General features: G+C 43.7%; 1 protein-coding gene across 1 annotated transcript; it reads right to left on the bottom strand.

Moving 5' to 3' along the window:
- Positions 1–798: 798 nt before the first annotated feature.
- On the bottom strand, positions 799–22787 carry GRPR (gastrin releasing peptide receptor). Its single transcript, XM_084200958.1, has 3 exons — positions 21902–22787; positions 4935–5286; positions 799–2422 (listed from the first exon to the last, which is right to left on the bottom strand). The coding sequence occupies exons 1-3, from the start codon at positions 22318–22320 to the stop codon at positions 2030–2032; spliced, it is 1164 nt and encodes a 387-aa protein (XP_084057084.1). The 5' UTR covers positions 22321–22787; the 3' UTR covers positions 799–2029.
- Between the last annotated feature and the right edge of the window lie 655 nt (positions 22788–23442).

Genomic DNA, 23442 nt, shown 5'->3' on the forward strand with positions numbered 1-23442 from the left:
TTTTGAAGTCTCTTGTAGAACAACAGTAATCTCTTGTTTGTTACCAAACAGGAGGACACATTGTGTAGCACACCTGGTGTGTTTGCTGTTGAAGTATTTAATTCCCACTTGCCTTTGATTAAAGGCTAAAGAAAATATTTAATAAAAATACCTTAGGCCAGATAAATTTTTCTCATTTTGAAATGTCATAAACAGCTTGGAATTCAACCAAACTCTCTGAAATGGTTGCAGACTGAGCTTCTGGCACTGTATGTGGCTTCATAGTAAAGGTTAGGGAAAGCACTGAAAATTTTCATAAGGGAGGACCTCAGGTAGCTCAGTAAATTGAAATTAACATCGTAGTGACACAGTCAGCCAAGCAAGGGAACTGACTCATCTGTAAAATAGCCCTATCCTGTTAGTTTTCAGCCTGACTGGGATGTGGGGGCCCTGATGACTGCAGGAGGGGGTGACACCCAGGTGGCAGTGCCCAGGGCTGGGGGGGAGCAGGGCAGTGTTACCCTTAGCAGCACAGTGGTGTGGCCCCATGCTGAGCTCACGTACCTGCGTGTCCAGCCTCATCTGGAGCACAAAAGGGAAAGTGAGGTGAAGTTTTCAGAGCTCTGCCTTTGGCATCAGAGCCTGTTTGAGTCCTTGGAGACAGCAGATCCCACCAGCATCCCAAAGCAGCTGCAGACACAGGGCTGAGAGCTTTTACACTGCACACATGACTTTTTCTAGAAACACAAAGCAAACCCAAGCAAAGTTTTATCAGCTTTAATTTATCTTCTGGTGTGGTAATGAAAAGGATCATCATCAAAGAGGATAAGGACCATTAAAAATCCCAATATTCTGCTACAGTGATTGGTTTATGGCCTCATTTGGCAGCAGTTTTATTTATCAGGTGTGCAGCTTCATTGAATGTCTTATAGCCCAGGTGCTTCAGGAGTTTATTATCTGCAGGACACTGTGCTCCTGTTCCAGAATAGATGGTATCTGGAACAGGAATTGTTCTGGGGCAAACTTTACAGTAGACGTGTTTCTCCAATCTGTCAGCCAGTTTTGGTACTCTGTCTCCACAGATTTCTGTGAAGACAGTAGGAAAAAATGTAGGCTGGAGATCACACCTTGCATTGCTGATAGCTTCTGCTGAGAAACTAGTGTTTTACAAAGCACTACTACAAGAAAAATAGCTGTACATCAGTTTCTGCTATCGCCTGCCCTTAGTTAATCCCGACTCAAATTCCGTGGTACCACTCAGGTGATGGAACTTTCACTATCTCCCACCTTTGAAGACAGGAAGAACAAAACAGTAATGCTTGGAAATTGCCCTGCTGTCTCTTCCACAACACGGCAAAAGCTCACACAGTTGAAAGCTGTAAACATATTCCAACTCACATTTATTCACATTACTGCTTTCACATTGACGTGGTGCAAGATACTGCTCATTTTAGATGGGGCCACAGACATGCCCCAGTAAACTCTTGGTATCTTTTAGACCATGAATTAACACTGTACTCAGGACATTAATAAATACTTGAAAAGTCTGTAAATGACCTATGTTGAACTCCTTTGTAAAAGTATTTATCTTATTTAAATGGATTTATTTCTATGTCAAAATACATTACACCATGAAGTGATGGATGCAACTGTTCTGACAAATTGTGTGCACTCGATATGGTCTTTATCACTGCTGCAAGTCTGCGTGAGTTTGGGATTGAGCAGGAAGTGATGAAGATTCTGCAGAGCCAAAAAAGATTTGATCTTAAGGCGCTCATTTTACTCTCATTGAAAGCACAGCAGCACTTCCCAGGGAGATCCTGTGGGCTGGTGCTCAATGATCTGATGCTCTGGCGATGCCTCAGTCCGGGGTGAAATGCTGGATGCTTCAACCTCAGCCCAAGATGAAATGTGGAGAGCTCCTCCGAGCTCTCTGAGCACACCACCCCTCCTTGCATGTGCGTGTGCACGCGTGTGTGCGCTGCTCACCGCGCCCACGGAGCAAAGTCCAGCAGCCACGCTCAGCAACTGATGTCCCCGACTGTGCCCTTTAGACACAGCCTTCGTGGCAGATGTGGTTGCCATTGATCAGGCTGAAGGTGGCCAGGGAGTGGTTGGTGCTCTTGAGGGAGGTCATTCGTGTGGTGCTCCTGGCCATGCTGTGGGAGCGGATGAGGAGGCGAGCCCTGCAGCACAGCAGCTGGTTGTTGAACTGCTTCCGAAAGCTCTTGCTGAGCAGGTAGAGAGCAAAGGGGTTGACACAGGAGTTAGTGAAGGCCAGGATGCGAGCACAGATGCTGGCAATGAAATGCAGCACTGAGGTGTCCACCTCGGAGTAGTGGTAGGAGCGGTATAAGTAGATGATGTGAGTGGGCAGCCAGCAGAAGGCGAAGAGGCACACGAAGACCAGCACAGTCCTGGCCAGGCGCTTACGGGACTCGATCTGGACGAAGAAAGAGAAACACAGATTAGCTGCTGCTCCTAGCTCAGACCAGGGCCTGACTATTTTTGCCAGTGCTGCAGCTTTCCAGCTAACATATGGCACGTCCAGAGCAGGGAAATCTGGACTGCAGGTGAACACAGTCAAGAATTTTCCTTGTCTCTCCTCAACCCCCTTCTCTTATAAACAAATAATTCTGAGAATTTATTACACAAGAAGTAGACTTTCTTTTCCTTTCTGTTTAGAAATAAAATTCCCAGTGGCTTGTCACTTTGCAAAATCCCAGCTCTGGCAAGAAAAGTGTGGACAACCTGCATTAGTTATCCACACATAATATATACAATCATATGTAATTTTAATAAATTACCTTATTATTATTATTCCTATTATTATAATTAATTGTCATGTAGGAGTCTGGGATATTTCACAGAGCTCACAGGCAGGACATTCTGCCACGGGGCCATGTGGTGTATGTACACAAAAGTGCTGTCAACAGCTCACAGCCCTTTAAGACCAAGTTCAGCACTCAGAGTCTGAAGCAGATGGAGAAACACAAAGAGGATATTCTGTACTTGGAGGAACACCAAGGCAGCAGTGAGGTGGACCCTTCATCTGAAAGCACTGGAGCCACCAGGAGAGAGCTACAGGTGGTGAACAGATGGATGACGACCTCTCAGCATTATCTGGGCTTTGTCAGGGAGAGGTGCTTCCACAAAGCCAGCTAGCACGCAGTGTAACCTTCATGCAGACCAGCCACACTTTTGTTTTACTTACTTCTACAGGCTTGGAGTCAACCCAAAGGTATTGCTGAACTGAAGGGAGCTGAGGTAAGCCATACCTTGTCTTTTGCCTACAAGTGCTGTATGTTAAAATAACAAAGCCACTGAAAAACACATCTCTCTTCCTTATGAATGCAAAAGCCATGAAGTAGGCTGCCCAAAATAAGAGGACAGAGTTGCCCAGAAAAACCTGCTAAAATGCACTGCTCCTGGGAGAGGTAATACAGACAGAGTTTGCAGGATGGGAAAATGTAACACTGCTGATATTTTAGGGCTCCCTAACGTTCTCCTCTGTGGTAATACCACTAACGCTCCCCAGACAATCCTAGGGAATTAGCTGCATCCCACTTCTTGTACTTTAGTAGGATGTGAATGGCCTGCAATTGCTCCTAGCCTCAGCCCTGCTGCCCTTGCTCCTGCCCCAGTGCGGCCACAGCGCCTGGCCAGGCTCCCAGGACACTGCCCCATCCTCACTCTGCTTCCAAGCTCCACAGGTAAATCAGAAACTGAGCATGTTACACAGGCTGATCTATTCTCAGGACAGCTGCAAGCTGGAAGCAGGCAGGAGAGACACTGCAAGCCCATTTGGACTTTATTTCATGCCCCTTTAATGGCACTGACGAAAAATCAGCCATTGAGCTCAGGAAGGACCGACATGCACCAGATGATAACATCTCCAGCGAGCAGGCTGAAAATTAAATCCTTTGAGAAGGGCTCTCCTTGGCTAAACCATATATTCTTTTAAAATGTATTCTTAATTTGATATAGGGCTATTGAGGCCACATCTGCACTATAAAGAAAGGAAGCAATGCAATAAAGAAATCGATACCAGTTATCTCAGATGGAGACATATAGCACTTGAATGCACTGCAGGACAGGAATGATGGATGGAGGGTTCTAGACCAGCCTGGCCTTTTGCTTTCTTTAGAGCTCTCTCCCCAAAACCAAGGGGAAAGGGCTGCTTGTACTGCTCACTTTATTGCCACTAATCAAAACAGCCATCAAATCAGCACAAAATCGGCCTGCGGGGGAAAATAGTTACGCACATTCAGAAGGGAAAAAGGATAAGGATTTCAGGGATCACACATCATTTGATGGGCAAAACCCAAGTCTTTCCAAATTTACTGCTTCAGTATAGCACCTGAAGGCTGGGTAAGATGATTTTGTTGGGTCAGTCTAAGGTGGAGGTGTCAGCTGGGTGCAATTGAGTGGACAATTGCTCAGCTACGAATGGCTTGTGTCAGTTTTGCTGAGGTTGAAGCACACCTCAGTTAAAAAGAAGAGGTAAGGCAAAGAAGATAAATACCTCAAGGTAAATAGGCTGTTTAGACACAGACAAGGCTCCATCCAAGGTCCTCCCTCTGACAAAGCAACTGTGTGAAGTTTTGATTTTCTCCCATATCACCCCTTTGCTTCAATCTACAAACACCGTATCTGCTCTGGCCCTTTCCCTGCATCCTAGTCAATACCTTTCCAGGCTTTGGCAAGGGTCTCCTGCTATGCTTGCCATGGTAACCACTCTGCCAAAGTCTCTGAACTTACAAACAGGAGGAGATGCTTTAGCTGTTTAGCCCTGTATTATGGCTTCTTTCATCCATTTTAATTAATTTACCCCACCTAATCTATTAAAATCAGTACAACAGACACGGTCTGTCACAGTATAAATTTCCCTGTATTCCCTCTTTCCTCCCAGATTCATAGAAAATGTGGATTTTTGAAGAAAGTCAAATCTCTACCTGTTTCCTCACATGCACATTTCCTTCCACGGGGATGTTGTAAGCACTCCGGATCAAATTCTTAGCAATAAAATAATAATATACTGAAATTACAGATAGGGGAATAATATAAAATATGAGAAATGATGCCATTGAGTGAATTTTGGGATGCAGCCCATCTGAATGAGGGTAAGGAGCGCAGCTGATAAAGGTTTTATTAGTCCCTTTGTCATGGAAAGGGTGCAGATCTGAAAATACTGCTTCAGGGATGGCAAGCAACATGGATACAATCCAGATTATGGCAGCTCTCACACAAATCTTCATCAGTGCATGTGATGCTTGGATCTCCATCGGCCTTACTATAGCTTTATACCTAAAAAAACAAACAAAAAAAGGATATAGTTTATTGATCTCAACATTCAAGCATAGTATTACTGCTTTCCCCTTCCATTTAGAAATAAAAACACAAACAAAATCATTCTTTACTCAAGACTGGATTATTTCTGGTGTTTTTAATTTCAATATTTTCAATAGATTTCTCAATTTAACCTGTCATCAGTTCATTCAGTTTCATGTGTATTGATTATGAGTTCATTTAATTTGTAATTGACCCAACAAAGCACAGGGCTCCCTGACATTAACATGTTAATTAATATTAATGACATTAATATGTGTCCAAACAGCATTAAGACAGGAAGTGCAATCATAAACTTCTCTTCCAAAGTGTACAGCAGCTTATACCCCAGAACACTGTTGAAGGAAATTGGGCTGAGATTTTGACACACTTTTCAAGCTGTGAGTATAGCGGTCTCCTGCAAATCTTTTTTTCTCAGGCTACAAAGAGCATGCTGCCTGCTTAATTGCTGTTTGGTGGTGTAGCTGGCAAGAGTTTTCTCTAACTCAATGAATTGAGAGAAAGCAGCCAGAAGTGCTGAATCTCTTGCAGAAAATCACCATTATTGCTCGCTATTCTAGTTATATAGAGACATTTTTTCACTTGAAATGTGGTCTTTCATGACTTCAGCCTTTCAGAAAATTGTACTTTAGAATCCAAGAATATCAAAGAAATAAGCTTATTTGAAACTGGTGTGCGTAATGAGAGGAATGGAAAACATCAGAGCTTAATATATGCTGGAGCCCTGCTTTGGCAGGATTTGACACTCCAAGCAAGCCACAACTCACGTATGCATTTAAGGAACATAGTAGAAGAAAAAAAAGGTAAAAAAAAAGGTAATTAGGAAGGAGTATCTACAGGTTTCACAAAATAGCATGGAGGGTCATTATTATAACAATTACAAACTGTTGGATATTTCCTCCAGGATCTGCCTCACTCTGCCCATGGTGCACTTGGCTCCCCGTTGGTCACTTCTCCCTGGGGACTGGTGTGTGCCTGGGTCCTGGGTGGTCCCAGCCCTCTTTGGCATGGCAGGGTACATCCCATCAGCTCCTCAGTCCATCTCTAAGCTCCTTCCAGCATCCTGGCTCCTTCAGACAGCTGAAGTGGGCACTGGGGTGGGAGCAGAGGCAGTGAGCACAAACACCCTGCCCGAGTGTGGGTGGCACAGCAGGGCCCCTCCATGCAGCAGCACAATCCAGGCTCTACGGACACTCCATGACTCCCCACCTGCTACAGCCTGCATTATCCTAAAGCTCAACACCTGAAAGAGGGGTCCATCAGTCCTGAACTGTTTTAACTGCTTAATTGCTTTATTTGCAGGGTAAGTATGCATTCAACTTCTGATTATATCCAATATCCTGCTTAGCACACCCAGCTTTCCCTCAGTGTAGGTATAGATGTGTCTATGTATCTTTGTGTATATTTTAAACACACACACATATTTATATGCATGTACATTTATGTATACATAATGACATACATAGTTACATACTTATTTTTATGAAGACTGCATCTAGACATTTTGTCATTTGCAGGTATTTCTTTATACAGGTGTGTTGTGTAGAGGACTTTTCCTTTCATGTACTACCAACACTGTGCTCAGTAGTTTGCTGTTTAAACACTTACTCTCCAAGCCCTGCAGCTCCCCTCTTTTCCAGCTGCAGTGGCCAGGCACAGTATTTTTAAGGCTTGCTTAGCACCTCTTTAACTTTCACTCTGAAAACTGTGGATTAAGTGGTGTCATACTACAAAGCACAATCTTCCAGCACCAGATCATAAACTCAGGTGAAGAACGTCACAGCTCTTAAACAAATATGATGCTCTGGCTATTGCAGTCATAAAACAGAAGTGCTAGGCAGATTACTAAAGGAGTGGTGTTAAAATAGCTCCATTTATCGTCTCATTGACCAGCTATAGATTATTGACAGAAACATTAGCTTACTGAAAGTCTTCAGTAAATCTTACAGAAGAGAAATGCAAAAGGAAATTAATAATATATCAAGGTATTAGCAAATCTGGTTGATTCAAACGTCTTTCTGCAGATGTTTTCTGTATGCTTATCAACATGACATGTAAGCATGATTATTTCAGGGATTGTCTTATAAAATATGGACAGCTGAGAGAAAATTTTCTAGCATTATGTTTCAGGAACATGGATAAGTTAAAGAATATAGAGAAACTGTTTAATTTTTAACATTGATGTGTTGGGGGAGCCAGAAAATTGCTCCATTTCAAGTCATTGGTACATTTTAACCAGAGATGGCATACCCAAACAATTTAATTTGGACAGAACGTAATTAGAGACGTCTAGGATGCTGACACTGATTACTAGGCATTTAGTGTATTTTTAAAGCCTCCTACAGCAGATGTAAGAGAAGATATAAGAGAGGTTTTGCTTGCAAAGGGTTCAGTGTAGACCCCTAGGATATGAGTGAAAGAACAGAAAGATAAAACAGAGGAAACAAACCTAGAAAACAGATTTTGAAAATATAAGTTCTCATGTGCAGAACCACAGGTAGGTAATTTCTTAATAGCCTGGCAATCAAATGAAATTATTTTGCTGACTTCCTTGATGGTGGGTAAATTTAAGCAGAAATCTCTAGTAATCTTTATTACTCTCCAAGTATTGATGTGTGAGTGATGAGTACTGATCTGGTAGGAATCCCCATTTCCAGTTGCCTTGCTGATGTATCAGTGGGTCTTTCCAGTTTGTGTTCCAGCATTCCACCCTCCCATGCCTGCTCAGGCGCTGGACAGCAGCTGCACGGGCTGCTCCTGGTGAGGGCACAGGGGATGTGACACATGAGGAACTGGGCTCCCTGGCTGGTGCTTGGGCTGGGACTCCACTAGATTTTCCTGTTGCTGGTGTTCAGGGTGTGAAAAAGCTTCATCTCCTGGTTGGCTTCTGGGTGGGGCTCAGAAATGCTTTCACTCCTTTACTTTTCCATACCACTTTCTGGGCAGGGTCAAGCCTGGGGTTTATAATTTATCTGACATTTCTTCAGAACTTCATCCAGGTAGACTGGATTTGAGTTGCAGCTCATTCTGCTTTTCAGCATGTGTATTTCCAGTTTGTATGTCAAATAATATTTCAAGTTTCCACAGCTTTGTCCTCTGCCATTTGTGTTTCAATGAGTTAGCCTGAGGCATGCAACTTTGCCATATTTAACATCCAGCATGTGAATATTTCAATCCACTTTGATGGAGACATTGATGAATATACCTATACACCTTAGAGGAGCCATGGATCTCGTGGAACCGAACTTTCACACATAATTTTTAACCCAGGTCATAACATGGCCTTTGAGAATGTGTGTCACATTGCATGCTCAACTGTCTGCAGTAGATCTAGACATGGCCCTGGACTCATCACCTCTGCTGCTCACACATTCAGTCTCTAATTATTGAATTATTGCTTGAAATATATATATTCTTTTCAGCTAAACTCCTTTCCCTATTGGCTTTTGAAGAAATTTTTGAAAAAGTTTAAAAACCAGAGGTACAATTCATGCACTGCAACAAAGCCCAAAAATTCAAAATATGCTTTGTGAAGATTCAGTTGAATAAAAAAAGACACAGTCAAGACCTCATGCCAAACAGCCCAGATGAAAATCACTGAGTTGCTAATCTGATTGGAAATATGAAAGAGATGCTGCCCTTTACTACTGCTGAATCTTTGAATTTCTCTGTTCCCACTGGAGAAGCAGCCAGGTACACTGCAGCTGCCAATCCCCTCCCAGCCAGGATGGATGCCAGTCAGCTTCTTGTCTCACAGTCCCACTCAAAATAGCCCTCAAAAGAAATTACTAATGGAGCTATCCTAAGTGTGCTTAATGTAATTGGAATTCATGAGGCACTGTGAGGATTTCCCCTGCTAAGGAAATCCTCCCCACACCAGCCACAGTGACTCTGGTGCTGTCCCTGTTCTCCAGGGCAGTATTCAAGCCTCCAAGAGAAAGCCGGTGATTGTGTTTCTTCAACCCAGAACACCTGATCACTTTTTAACCTAATCCCAAAAATTCATTGTGGATTGGAAGGAGTCCACAGAGCATGTGCATCTCCACTGAATCCTTGAAAACATCTTTTACACATCCCTTAGGATCTCTGTTGTGCTCATCGAGTAATTGTTTCTCACAACTGAAACTACTGAAATGACCATAAACCACTCAAATGTGGCACACCCAAGGTCTTTCTGTGGCAAATACTTTTCTCACTGAGGTTACTATGCCAGGGAAACAGGAAAACTGTGTCATTGTCCCTGTGTTAATAATAATGTAACTGAGGATAGCATCACCTAATGTACTCTAAAGCTTGGAGTAAGCAAACATTGGTTAATACCACGCACTTAGCCCCAAAGCTGCAGCTTCAAATATAAACACAGAAGTAGCTGCAGCATGAAAAAGACACTTAGAGATACACTGTCCAAAGGTACCAACCAAAATATGGCCCCAAATGGATGTCAGTGTTTCCTAAGTGTAGTTTCTCTGTTGGTACAAAAATATTTTATCCATCTTTGTGCTCCTCAGCTGAGCCAAGAAAATACACATCACCTGAAGCATGAACAGGCTTTGCCTTCAAAGCCATACTGCCTATACATTTCTAAGCATAGAAGGGCTCCAGTTTTGCTCTCTGGGGAAGAAAGGACCTTATCCACAAAGACTGCAGCCTCTGTGCTTCCTTCATGGCTTTTTCCTGTCACCTTCATCCCCTTACTTATGCTTGCTACAACAGTCACAAAAATTAAATGAAAACAACTAGAGCAGCATGGGGAGGAAAATCAGATGTTTACCTGGGATTTTAAACTGATTTAGCTCCATCTGGCTGAGTCTCTGGTTTTGTGGGGTTTTTTGGTTTGTTTTTTTTTTGGTTTTTTTGGGGGGAAGTAACTTTACGCTGTGTGGAGAAACTGGTGCTATAGGCAGCCTCAGCTTGCTCTCCTCTTCCATGACTGCTTGGTATTAGTGCCTTTCTCCCTTCCCTTATGACAGCAAAGCAAGCTAATGTAGATGACCCAGGAGTGTAGGGAGAGAAAAGGGCTGAAAAAGGCTCTGCCACAGAGTACTGCCCTTTTCTATCTCCGTCCTTCCAAGCACGTCCATCTTTCTATGGCTTAACATCACACTGGCAAGAAATGTAAGAGGAAAAAAGGTCTGCCCGTCCTTCCTTCAGAGAAAAGGGACAGTGCCCCTCCAAAATGAATTTGCAGGAGTACTTAAATGTCAAGGAAAGTTTCCTCCAAGTAGTATCATCTGTTACTATGCCCTACACCTTTTTATAAAAAGATCCTGTGCCCCACTCTTGAATTTTTATCATGGTTTAAAATCCAAGTGTATTAAAACCTGTTCAAACAAGATTTCAGAAGCTTTGCCCATCCTTGATTCATTACTGACTGCACTGTTTAGACTGCATGAGGCTGGTGGAAAGATGTACATATTGCCACTTTCCTTCTCTCTGAAGTGAGAAATCCGCTTACAAAGTTTTGAATCTGTTTAAACTGTGCTCTACTTTAAAAAGTTGAACCAATTTGAAACTCAGACTTAAATAAAAAAGCAGGGATTGTCTGGAACAAACTGATGTCTTACAGAAACAGTCACATAAATTGCTGAGAAGTGAAAACCCTGAGTTCCTCTCAGTTCTAGAAAATGATCATCTGAAATTGCCATGACTTCCTGTGGTAAGGATGGAAGAACTGCCTCTCAGTCAGGACGTCCCCCATACTTCTGTTCCCACTTGTAACTGATATAGTGAGAAAAGTGCAATGTGCAGTCCCTCTGATCCCCAGTCATCTGTTCCCATTTGTAAGGTTAATGGCACATTGGTCTGGTCCTGGCCAAAGAACAGACCAAACAAAAATCCTTTCATTAAGATTTTGCAATTAAGTTCTATGAGCATCACATTAATGTTTTGCCCACATAATATGAAGGACTGGCTCAATTACCATGCAAAAAAGCCTCAGAAAAATTGATGCCATGGAAAAACTACATAAATGAAGAAGATGGAGCCCTGTTGAGTGTGAAGCTCCACCTGGAAAGCAAGAAAAGAGTCTTATTAAATATACCAAGAAATTTATGACAAATGCAATGCCACAAACTTTCTTTATTGTTTCCACCATGGATGTTATGAATATTTATAGCTCTGAAGACAATTCAGTAAATCCACAAAATTGCTAGACTGTCTAACCCATCAACACACTCCGACAACCTATTCTGGGTCTATCTGCTTTCTGCATACTTAGTTAAGATTATCATTATTATGCATGATTCTTGAGTGAACATCTGTTATTAAAATCTTTAGTAAATTGCATATGGGCACAAAGACATCTCTAATGGGCAAATCTTAAATACATTGGCAGGTACTGCCTACTTTCTCTTTTTATTAATTTAACATTTAAATGGAAAGAAAAAGGAGGCATTGATGGAAGTGGCACAGCTCTTACTTTTAAAGCATACATTCAAAATTCAATCTGTATACCTGCATACTGCTATGTTATCCTGGGATATGGACAAATAAAAATCTCAGTATACGAATGCCTAAATTTAGAATTGAGACAGTGTTTTAGAGACCACTGAACTGTACTACATACTGGTGAAGGAGACCTTAAATACTAATCATTTGATAGTGAATGTGTTTTTCCTAATCATAACCATCAACAACTTAAAATATTTCAGAAATTAACTACACATATGAAAAACAATGGATTAAAAGGTTACTGCAGGAAACAGTGTGAGTTCCATGGACATCAGAAGAATCCCCTTTACACCCAGGGTAGTTATTCCCAGGAGGTGATATTCAGCTTCATGCCAAGTAAAAGATTTTAGTGGGGCCAACTTTGTGGATTCTTCCAAACAGATGTGAGACCTGCTGTCTGAAGCAGGGCTGGGACCCATCCATTTACAGAACCACGGAATATGCTGAGCTGGAAGGGACTCACAAGGATCACTGCATCCTGGCCCTGCACAGGATACCCTAAGAGTCAGACCTTGTGCCTGAGAGCATCATCCAAATGCTTCTTGAACTCTTATCAGGCTCAGTGCTGTGACCACTTCCCTGGGGAGCCTGTTCCAGTGCCCAGCCACCCTCTGGGTGAGCAACCTTTTCCTGATATCCAACCTAAACCTCCCCTGACACAACTTCAGGCCATTCCCTTGGGTCAACTGTCACTGGTCACCAGAGATGAGAGATCAGGGTCTGCCCCTCCTGTTCCCCTCATGAGGAGATTGTAACTGCAGTGGGGTCTCTCCTCAGTCTCCTCCAGGCTGAACAGACCCAGTGCTCTCAGCTGCTCCTCACAGGCTTCCCCTTGAGACCCTTCACCATCTTTGTCACCCTCCTTTGGATGCTCTGTAATAGTTTAATAGCTTTCTTATTGTGTGGTGCCCAGAACTGCCCCCAGCACTCGAGGTGAGGCTGCCCCAGTGCAGGGACAGAGGGACAGTCCCCTCCCTTGCCAAGGGACAGTCCCCTCCCCTCCCTGGATGGCAAAGCTGGGCCTGATGCCTCCCTGGACACGGTTTGGAAACATCCTTTAATTGCAAAACTGGCAAGCTCCCAGTCAGCTCCCCAGCACCAGCTAAGGACTGTGCACATTTCTGTGTGCCCAGTGCCTGGGTGCAGCCAGAGGGATGCTCCTGCTCAAGGCATGTGGCACCAGGGCACATGCTGGTGTCAGGGTTGCAATGTGTGAGAGTCTGGAGGCAGCTGGGAGAGCTGGTGCTGGCACGGGGCCACCAGGCATGGGAAGGAGCAAGCCCCAGGGGGGTTCCATCCAAGGCTCTACTGCCTCATGCCAAGTCTCCAGGGATGCCAGCAGCCTGGGAGTGGGAGATCTGCATGCCTGAGGATTGAACTGTGACCAGGGCAACTAAAGCTGCAGCCTCAGGCATGGACTCCTCATTTCCCTAGAGAATCTGCCTTCTTTCTGCTGAAAGCACCACCTTTGGTGCATAAAGACAGAATCACTGAGTAATCTAAGCAGGTGGCATGACTGCTGGATATCCCACAGAGCCAGTTATAGAAATTCATTAGAGTTTCTAAAAATGGCAGTTGCTCAACAGAAAAAGTCCTGCCTGTACAATAAATCAATATTGTACCTTGTTTTGACAGAGAAAGAAGAGCTCATCATTGACCTAAAAATTAGTACTTCCATAAGCTACAGCAGTTGTGTTGTTCTTATATTAATTTCATGGAAATAGAATAAAAGGCTATATATTTTTAGAACCAAGGCCAGGCTGGATGAGGCTTTGGGCAGCCTGGTCTACTGGAAGGTGTTCCTGCCCACTTCTGGAGGGTTGGAAGTAGATGATCACTAAGGTCTCTTCCAACCCAAACCATTCTTTGATTGTATGATTCTGTTAACTTTAGAGAAGCAGATTCACAAAAGTTAGAAGCTTTCAAATCAACTGACTGAGAACATAAATCTAAAGGGGTATCACTAACTGTACATTAGTCAGTGACTTCCAGCCTGTGTCTCCCTCCTTGCCGTGAAAACAAGCACAGCAAAAAGCTGCCCTGGATAACAGAAAAGGAGGAGTCATGCTAAAACCTCAAAGAAGTAATTACAGAAATCAATATGCAACAGATGGGGAAAAAAAGCAAAAGTAAATGACAGCAAGTATTGCAGTTTTAAAATGTTCATGACTGATAAGGGAAGCTGAAGGAGCCAACAAATTATCAAAGGTCACTCTGCAACAGACAAATGTGCATTTTTAAATACATCAGGAATAAAAAAAATCAGTAAGACAGGCATACACATAAATAGTGAAGATATGAACAATGATGAGACAAAGTGAAAAGCAGTAACTCGATAGTGGTCTTCAGGACCAAATGAGCAGGAGATCTGTCTGGTTCTATACTAGGTGTGCAGCACTACAGAAAACTGGTGAGCTTTATGAAGGAAGCTGTGAGCCAACATCTGCTAACACAAACTAATTTCACACCAGCAGGCCAGAATAATTTACACCTAGGAGTACTAAAGGAACCAGCTGAGGAACAAGTCGTGCTAATTTTTAAACAAATCTTGAAAAAGTGGTGAAATTCCTCAGAAGTGGAGAAATGGATTCAAAGATGTGATGTTCAGAAAAGCTGGATGGTGTGACCAAGAAAAGTGCAAATATTTGCGCTGCCCATGGCCAGTTGCAGAGGGAGTAAGAGAGAGGTTAATCCTGCTAACAGGTGATAATTAATATGTCTGTCTTGTTTAACACACAGCAGATGTCAGCATTGTTTTATCTTGTCACAACATAACAGGGGATGTAAAGAGGGTGTGGGCCATGCTGGTCTACAGAAGAGCTGCAGCTTTTGTGGGCATGTTGGCACAGGTGACCGTGCATGTAGATATGCACATGTGAGAACCAGGGTACATGTGGTCCTCCCTCTCCTATCCATGCAATGCACTCCCACAGGATAGGGTTAAATTAGGACTCCTGGTCTGGGAAGGGGGGATTCCAGGTGGAGACCCTGAGCTCCATGCTTCCCCAGCAGTGGATCAAGCATAGTGGTAAAAAGCAGTGTGTGGGACCATTCATAGCCTGGGTCCTGGGAACCTTCTCTAGCTGCAGGGTTATTTATTGTGCATATCACCTGCCTTGAGCAGGCTATAAAACCTTTGCTGGAAAGGTTTGCAGATGACACAGTGGCTAACCAGACTGAGAATGCTGTGGAGTCTTTGGGGTAAATGGCCATAGTCTAAAATAAACCATTTTAACTCAGTTATGTGTAAACTAGTAAATACAGGAGCCAAGTGAGCTGAAGATGCAAAAAAAATCAGTGCTCTGTTAAGAAAAGAAGACATCAGAGCGACTCTTCTGCATGTGACAAAATGAGATATCCTGTGGGATTCTCATGGTGTCATGGTTTTAGTGTAATTCCATATAAAGCTAAGCTAGTTATATGATCCTTAAGTCCTTTCAGTGGTTTCAGTAAACAGAGGTGTCATAAGAGATCATCACCACTATAAGAACCTTCAGCAGCATGTAGGGGCTGAACAATTGATTGCTGTCCTTGACTGCTCTAATCATAGAGCCATAGAATAGCTTGCTTAGGAGGGGACCTTTAGAGGACTAACAAGCTCCCTACAATAAGCAAGGACATCTTCAATTAAGTCATGCTGCTCAAGGACCCGTCCAAGCTGGCTTTGAACACTTTGAGAAGTGGGGTGTCCACCACTTCTCTGGGCAAGCTCCCTCCAGTGCCTTACAACCCTCATCATTAAAAATTTCTTCCTTATGCCTAACTTAAACCTTCTGTCCTTCAGTCTAAAACCATTGCCTCTCATCCATTACAAGCCTTGCTAAAAAGTTCCTCTCTGTCTTTCTCATAAACCCCTTTAAGAATTGAAAGGCTGCAATAAGATATCCCTAGAACCTTCTCTTCTCCAGACTGAACAACCCCAATGCTCTCAGCCTTTCAGCTTTGCTGTGAGTTGGGTTATTATGCAGTGGTTAGAGGTCAGACAAATTTCAATATGAAATATGACCTGAGTTCTGAGAGGAGAGGGCAACAGAGTGCCAGACACACCAGAGGCGGCAGAGTGATATATGCGCCTTTGGTCTGAATGCTCAGAAAGCAGCCTCATGTCAAGGGAAAGATTTGTTTTAATCCAAATCCTGTGAGATACTCAGAAGCCTCTGTGAACAGGTGTGGGCAAGAACTAGTGCTGAGTTGATGGCTAATGTGGTATCTCCTGGTCCTGCATACACATCTCTGGTTCTGCCAGCTCATTTGAACATTCATGTCTCCATCTCATGCTTCAGGGTTGCCTGAAGGTATGAAGAAACATTTTTTTCTCTCAGGTGTCCTGGCACTGTTTTCTGTCCTGCCTTCCCAGAGAGCTGCAGATACTGACTGTGGACAAAGGGCAAGCGAGGACAGGATGGGCAGAGCTCTGATAATGCTTCTTCCTTTGATGCTCCAGTTTTCTGCAGTCCAATTAAACTTATCACTAGCCTGGCATAGGAGGGGAGTTTCTGCAAGGCATCTCTAGCTTTCTGCTTTTCTCTACAGCAGAGCACTTGGCTTGCTGCTGGGATGCCTTCAGGTGCCTCAGTACTGTGAGAGTCCCATGGGCTGTCCCTGTTTCCTGCCCCATGGCACAGGGATTTTGCAAGCCCTTGCTCTGCCTGAGATCCTGTGCAGCAGACACTGCGTGGGGGGGTTGCAGAGCCTGCTATGGGCAGGAGATCACAGCCCATGGTGTCCTAGATTGTATAGGGTGAGGTGGGCACCTGGGTGTCAAACTGCTGAAAAACAAGGTGAGGGGACTCCATAGGGACTGTGGTGAAGCCTCTTTCCAAAATAAAGGAAAACAGGTTATTGCAAAGATTGTCTCTGAGCAAACCGGATGCTTCACAGCGTGGTTGTGCCTGCTTCTACTTTTTCAGCTCAGCTACGTCCTACTCTTCTCAGCCAGGCTCTTGTCCATATCTGAACATCAAATAGTAAGACATGAACTGATGGGTCCACAATAAGCACATCTCCTTGCTTGAGTGATGGTGAAATCCCAACCCACTGCTGGGACACACAGCCAGCAAATTCTCTGCAGCCGGTTGCTCTCCTTAATAACAGTGTGTACAGCACCTCGTACTACGAGACCATGACAACTGATTGGGGGTTCCAGGTTTTACTGAAATGTAAACAATAGGTAATCTGACTTTTCTTCCTTTTGATTGCTTAAATATTGACAGTCTCCAGCACATTAGCACTGACTCTAAACTCAGATTTCCATACCAGTCCCACTGCTATAAATGGGAGCGCTAATCTTCCTGGTTATAGAAGTGCATCCATTGTGTTTTGGCCATCTGCTCTGGTTAATCAAGATATTAAGAAAGTTTGTGCTCTTTGATCAGTTGCTCTTGGTGCAGATGGATTCAGGGGCTGAGGAAATGAGAGCTAAAACTAAGGGTGTAAAGAGTGTTTATATTATATTGACACAGTGTCCAGCAACCAGGATCTAAGGCTCTTGTACATCAGCTGAAGAAGATAGGTGTATATCACCCTGCATCCATCAGCACATGAAGGGCAGCAGCACAGACACTGGGTCAGGGGCAGTGGGGGTGGAAATGGGGATGCCTGGTGCTTCAGAATGAGGGAGCTGGGCCCCAAAGTCCCTCCAGTTTTCTTCCCTGGGACTATAATGCCCAGAACACATTATAAACTACTATGGACTTGACGCTTTACAACTGATGGTATTTTTTAAAAGTGTCAGTGAGTAAATGAACTCAGGGAAATCTGGGTTGATTTTTCATAGCTTTTTATTACCATGGCATGCTTCCCTTAGTTCAGTAGTGGAAATATAAACCAGTGATTATAAAGTAAAATAAATGAATTGGCACATACATACTACACCTCCTGTAGTATTGTAGGTAATATTAATAGTAGGGTCTGGAGACATCTAAATCACAGAAGAGATGAGTCCACTAAACAAAGACTTTTGCATGTTTAAAAGTGTTTGTAGAAATTCTGGATTTGTTTCTTTCCTTGCACTGCTACATTTTTTAGGAGTGTTGTTTCAAAGTTTTACTTCTTAGATAAACAAACTATCTTGTGTCCGTGGTTCTGGGAGCCCTGCAGCCTTCCTGCACCCGTCCCTGCACCCAAGGCACTAAGGTCAACAATTCCAAAGCTAACATCCCCATTTCAGGCATCCCTCACGAGTGCAACCCTGCTGTCTGCAGCTGGTTTTACCACCGTAAGCCACCTAATCTCCCGTGTAATGCCCCATATCTCACTGCACGGTCACTCCCACCGCAGTCTGCAGCAGCCCCGGCTGGCAGGCACGCTGCAGCTTTCCAGCACTAGAATCCACCTAATCCAAGGCGCTTAAAGTAAAGATGCTGCTTGTAAACTCCAATTACATTTCACATTGCTCTGCTGTGTGCTTGTAAAACCAGCATTGCTTCAGGAAGGTTTCGCTGCATGAGCAGCAGGGCATTTCGATCTTTTGCGATGCCAGCCTAACAGTGAGGAGCTATGATCAATGCTTGACAGCCGGGCTAATTCAAATGCAAATGTACATACCCTGTCAGTCACGGGAGTAAGCCAATTAAATAAAGACGTCTCCCATGACATGGGCAATTAAATAGTTGCTTTTCCTCTTGCTGTGCAAAGATTTTCCTTAATTTCCTGTCCCTTGCTGAGACAGCCTTGGCTTTTCTGCCTGGGCTAGAAGCTCAGGTGTCACTGCTCTCACGGGTGCCTTTGTACCGCTTTTCCTTGCACTGAGGAGGAGGAGGGCAGAACCCAAACTCACACTTTTTTCTGGGATAAACTGAGCAGTAGCTGAGGAAACCACTGGCTCAACAATGCAGAGCAGCAGGCCAGACAGTTGTCCTTCCCCTACCAACCTCATTTACAGTGTTTCTAAAACACACAAACATCATGCACACGCATGGGCTGCTTGTTTCCTCGCTCCTGTATACCCAGCACTGGCACCTTATCACTCATGAAAGGTGGCTGGAAGCACAGCACATGCCTTAACCCTCTCCTGGCTGCTCTGAAAGTTTGACACATTTGCAGGAAAACAGGTGTCTTCCAACAGCTCCCACTGCTCCTGCAGCCAGAAAAATGCAAGCACTGTGCAGACAGTGGAGTGGTCCCAGAGGAAATACATTTATAATATTGTTAACTTTTTTCTGCCCTTTCTTACATATTTTCTGAAATAACAATGAAATCTGAAGGAAATCTCATGATTGTACACAGACCCATCCTAAGCACCCAGGGATGCTCTGGCTGTCCCTTGCTGCTCAAACCTGAGCAGGCATGCTCAGCTGTGTCCATACATGCACAGAGCACTTGCAGGCTGGGAGGCTCCCACTTCAGGAAAAACTGAGGTCAGCAGTTTGTCCCTCTGTTTCTCCTTGAGAAATGTGCAAGTGAACAATCAATCCTCTGGTGGGTCAAACCACTGAGGAGCTTTAGGTGCTCTGTGCTGGAGGCTGGCACTCAGCCAAGTGTTTGCACTCACTGGCAAATGGAAATAATGAAAGTATACCTCAGGAAGGCTTATATTCATGCACTGATGATGTGACTGCAAAAACCTACTAAAACTGGGCCTCTTTTTTCCAGAAGGTGATCCAATGCAGCCAGGCTGACGGGTGCCATTGTTGTAATGTAGCATAAGTGTCTCACACTCTCACATACTCTATCTGCCCATCACACCTACCCACTGCCTTTCACCTTGTGTTTCAATGGTCATGTCCCTGGAAATGACCCTCTTGTATCACACTCCAATGCTTTTCTTTACACATCAGAATTCTGCTCCCTGTGATGTCTCTCAGACATCACCATGATATGTTCAGTAATGCCAGCTGTTGTTTCCATTTGCTTTTGTCAATGGAAGGAGGCTGAAATTAAGAGGGTTTTATGATAACTTTTTGCAGATGGTGAATTACAGACAAAAGGTCTGTAGTACACTGACAAGTCTCCCTTTCCTTGAGGACAGTGTCATGTAGTGCTATTCAGAGCAGGAGGTTTAGAAGGCTTTTCTCTTACATGGCCTATGGCTTTGATTAGTGAGAACAGGGGCATTCACACACCTCATGTGAGCATCTCAGGTAGGATTCACCTCATTGAACATTAATCATCTCACCACCACACCGCCTTTTTCTGTTTCCCTTCATGCAGTGCCATGTCTGTCATCAGAAATGGGTGTCTATGAAAACACCCCACATGCTAGGCTCAGCATCTCACCTGCACGTTGGGCTTCCAGACCCTCCACGGCCCCCAGCCAGCATCACCACACTGGTTCACGTTCAACTCACATTTTGGATGTTTTCTCTTTACATTTTAAGGTTATTTCCCTAATGATTCTGACATGATTAATACTGGGGTCTGGAGTTCAGGGTGACAGTTTCAAGGAACTAGACTAATAGGCTGTGAGCTGACAAAATACAGGCTGTATTATTTTGTAACAAAATTAACCCAGCACTGCTGATAATTTATCAAAATAGAAACTTCTGCAAACTTAACAGATAAGGCACCTTTGTGTTTCAATGCACAGCATATGAGATTCATAGGCCTAACAAAGTTACAAGTTTCATTATTATCTCCTTCGCCTGTGGACCACAGATGCATTAGAAGAGGGTAAAATGATCCCTTGGAAATGGAAACATTTGATCATCAGTGGAGCATGATGGTTAACAGGTTCCTGATAAGGCTGAAGTTCAGAACTTGAAGTCACACAACCCCAAGCTTGGTACAGCTGTTGTTTTCTGTCCTGTTCTACCACTTCAGGCAAAAAGTGCTATTGATGTGCTGTTCAGTAAAAGCATTTGCAATGTTTACTTTATGTAGCAAGTGACCAGATAGAAATAAATAACTCTAACATAATCTTCTTTACAATGCATTTTTGTTTTCCTTACACCCCTTAAAACAACTCATTACAGCTTTAGACAGATATATTTGCCTGAAGAGATACTTATTGTTTTCTCAACATTTTCTTCAGAGCGGTCAGAGGGGATCCAGACACCACATCAAATTCAGGAGCAAAAGTGCATGTGGTCTTTCACTAGTGCAGTTTTCCTACCTTCACAGCACTTTAAAGCATATTGCTTTAAGACTTTTATCTACACATAGGCCTCTTTGTCATCTACTACTGGGACAGGCAGTGCTATTTTTATATATCCCAACATAGAGGAGAGGACAAACATATTGACCATTCTGTCTCTGAAACACCAAGGAGTTCCTGCTTTCATTGAGACTGTAAAAAGTATATTGAACTATGTGTGTGAACTACAGTGAAATCTGAACAAAAGTAGCCTGATGTTTTAAAGCAGCTTAGCAAGAGAGAGTGGCATGCAAGAGACTACCCAAAGCAAACCTAGTTTCACAATCCTCAGGTCTTTTTTGATCACAACAAAACTGAATTAATTTTTCACTCAGTACTTCTGTGTCACCTCAGCATGGTGACAATTTGTTCCTTGATCTGTTTTGGAAGCATTCAGAAAATAAGCCAACCTTACTACACATTATTTTTTACTAAACATTATTGGAAAGTGAAGTTTCTGAACCAACAGCACAGATCAGTTTTGATTGGATAAGGGGCAAACTGTTTAACCAAAGGATATACGCTGGCTATGGCAACTGCAATTCCTGGTTTCAGGCAAGCTCATTTGAATATTTGAAAAATATTTTATGAAATATTGTCTCACATATTGTTAACTTTAAGGACACAAGCCACTAGAAAGAATTGATTCTCATTGCTCTTTAAATTACTGCTCCAGTGCCTTCACACTTCATGAAGTATGGATCAATAATTTTTTTTTGCAAATATGAACATGCTATCTTTTAGCAGAGCTTCATTAATGGCATTTTCTTTCTCTGGTCTTTAGCTTGATCTGCTCTTGTCTCTTTTTGAATTAATGTAGACTATTAGCTAAATTGCACAAACATTTAGTTTAGAAAAAGTATCCTATGTTCAGTCTGCATCCTCCTCAAGCTGTATGCTAATATTCACCAGAAATCACCTGAGGTGGTTTTCCTTCCCTCATCACATTAAAAGGAAACATTTTACCTGAAAATACAAATTTATAATAGTGCATTTTATGAAGTAATAACTATGCAGGGTTCTTTTCAAGGAAATAGCAGCCAAGCTTACCTGTCAGCTGAGAGAGCAGTGAGAGTAAAGACTGACACCCCCACAGAGGTGAGCTGTATGAAGGGGATAAGTTTGCATCCAGTTCTGCCAAACAGCCACTCGTCAGCAAGGTACCTGCTGGCATCCACAGGCACACAAGTCACTAAAAGCAGCAGGTCTCCCAGAGCCAAACTGGAAATGAACAAATTAGGGACATTTCTCATGGATTTCACAGTACAGAAGATCTTAATCAAAGTGATATTGCCAATAAGGCCTATCAGAATGATGATCCCATAGATAGTGGGGATGGCGTAGAGGAACGCTGGGTAAAACCAGTCATCCCCCAGGAGGGAGAAGTTTGCACTCTGGTTCACAGAGATGTTATAGAAAATGAAGTTATCTGTTTCTAGGTCTAGCAGAAGGCACTCTCCAGATGCCATCGTCCTACTTTGCTCTTCTTGGAAAACAGCTTTCTTCTTTGAAAGTCCTCAAATTCCTCAAATTAATTTCTGGCTTTAATTTTGCTGCTCCTTGCTGGCTTTAAACAGTCAGAAGAGTTTAAAAGTCATATCACTTTGTGACACATCTTGTCAATAACCCAACCAAAAAGCACCTGCAGCTTGCTCCACAGTCCTGTTTCCATAAGGTGAAAGAAGAACCTGTTTTAGCATTGCTTGAATTTTGAAACTTGCCTTTTCCTCCTTGACTTCTCTTGCTGTTAAGTATTCCTCAGCTCTGGAAGGCCAATTATCAAATTCAAAGACCAGCAAGTGGCAGGCATTTTCTCAAACGGGGCTCCTTAAACTCCCAGCTTCGGGTCAGCCCAGCAGCTCCGAGTCCGAAAGCCGGGAGTTACAGAAAGCGAGAACTTTCGGGAGCTGCTGCCACGCTGCATTACCAGCCGCTCTCGCTGCCTGCCATCACCAGCGGGATTTAAAGCGAGGGGGGAAAGCGGGGCTCGGCTGGCGGCTCGGATCCCATAGGCAGGATGTTCTGCGCGTCAGTGCTCGGGCTGCTTCCCACGGTGCGCGGCTGCCGGCAGCGGCGGGAGCGGCGGGAGCGCGGCCGCCTGCTGGATGCTGCGGGCAGCGCCGCCCTTAACTCTTTGGGCGACGAAACGCACATCTGCTCGCTCGGGGCTCCTGACGGGCGTCATCGGCTCGCCACCCGCCCCCCCCAAAAAACCCAACCCCAAATCTCCCCGGAAAAAAACCCGCAACTCCAAATCTCCCCCCCCCCCCCCCCCCAAAAAAAAAAACCCCACCAAGCCCCTTCCCCCCCCCAAACAAACCACAAAAAGCCTCAAACCCACCAAAACCAAACAGCAATACCAAATCAACCAACCAACCAAAACCTAACCCAGGCAATTTCATACTGCAAACAATGTGTTCAGAAAAGCCATCCCACCTTCTTAACTAAAAGCACACCTATTTTTCTTGCTCTCCGGTATTCAATTATTCCAGTGAAAGAGAATGATGATATAAAGCCAAATTAGTCTTCCCCTCTCCTCCCTAGGCAGGTGAAATTAATAAAGCCAATTAGGAAAACACCCAACATTGTCC

This window comes from Fringilla coelebs (genome assembly GCF_963513975.1).
Source record: "Fringilla coelebs genome assembly, chromosome: 2".
In the NCBI taxonomy this organism is placed as follows: Eukaryota; Metazoa; Chordata; class Aves; order Passeriformes; family Fringillidae; genus Fringilla; species Fringilla coelebs.

What these genes read in the sequence shown, in the direction of transcription:
- GRPR (XM_084200958.1), bottom strand. Translation starts at nt 22,320, where the DNA reads ATGGCATCTGGAGAGTGCCTTCTGCTAGACCTAGAAACAGATAACTTC. An exon ending in ACTGCTCTCTCAGCTGACAG is followed by an intron (nt 5,287 to 21,901) that starts GTAAGCTTGGCT and finishes TTGTTTTTTTAG; the next exon opens with GTATAAAGCTATAGTAAGGC. An exon ending in ATGTGCATGTGAGGAAACAG is followed by an intron (nt 2,423 to 4,934) that starts GTAGAGATTTGA and finishes TTCTTCGTCCAG; the next exon opens with ATCGAGTCCCGTAAGCGCCT.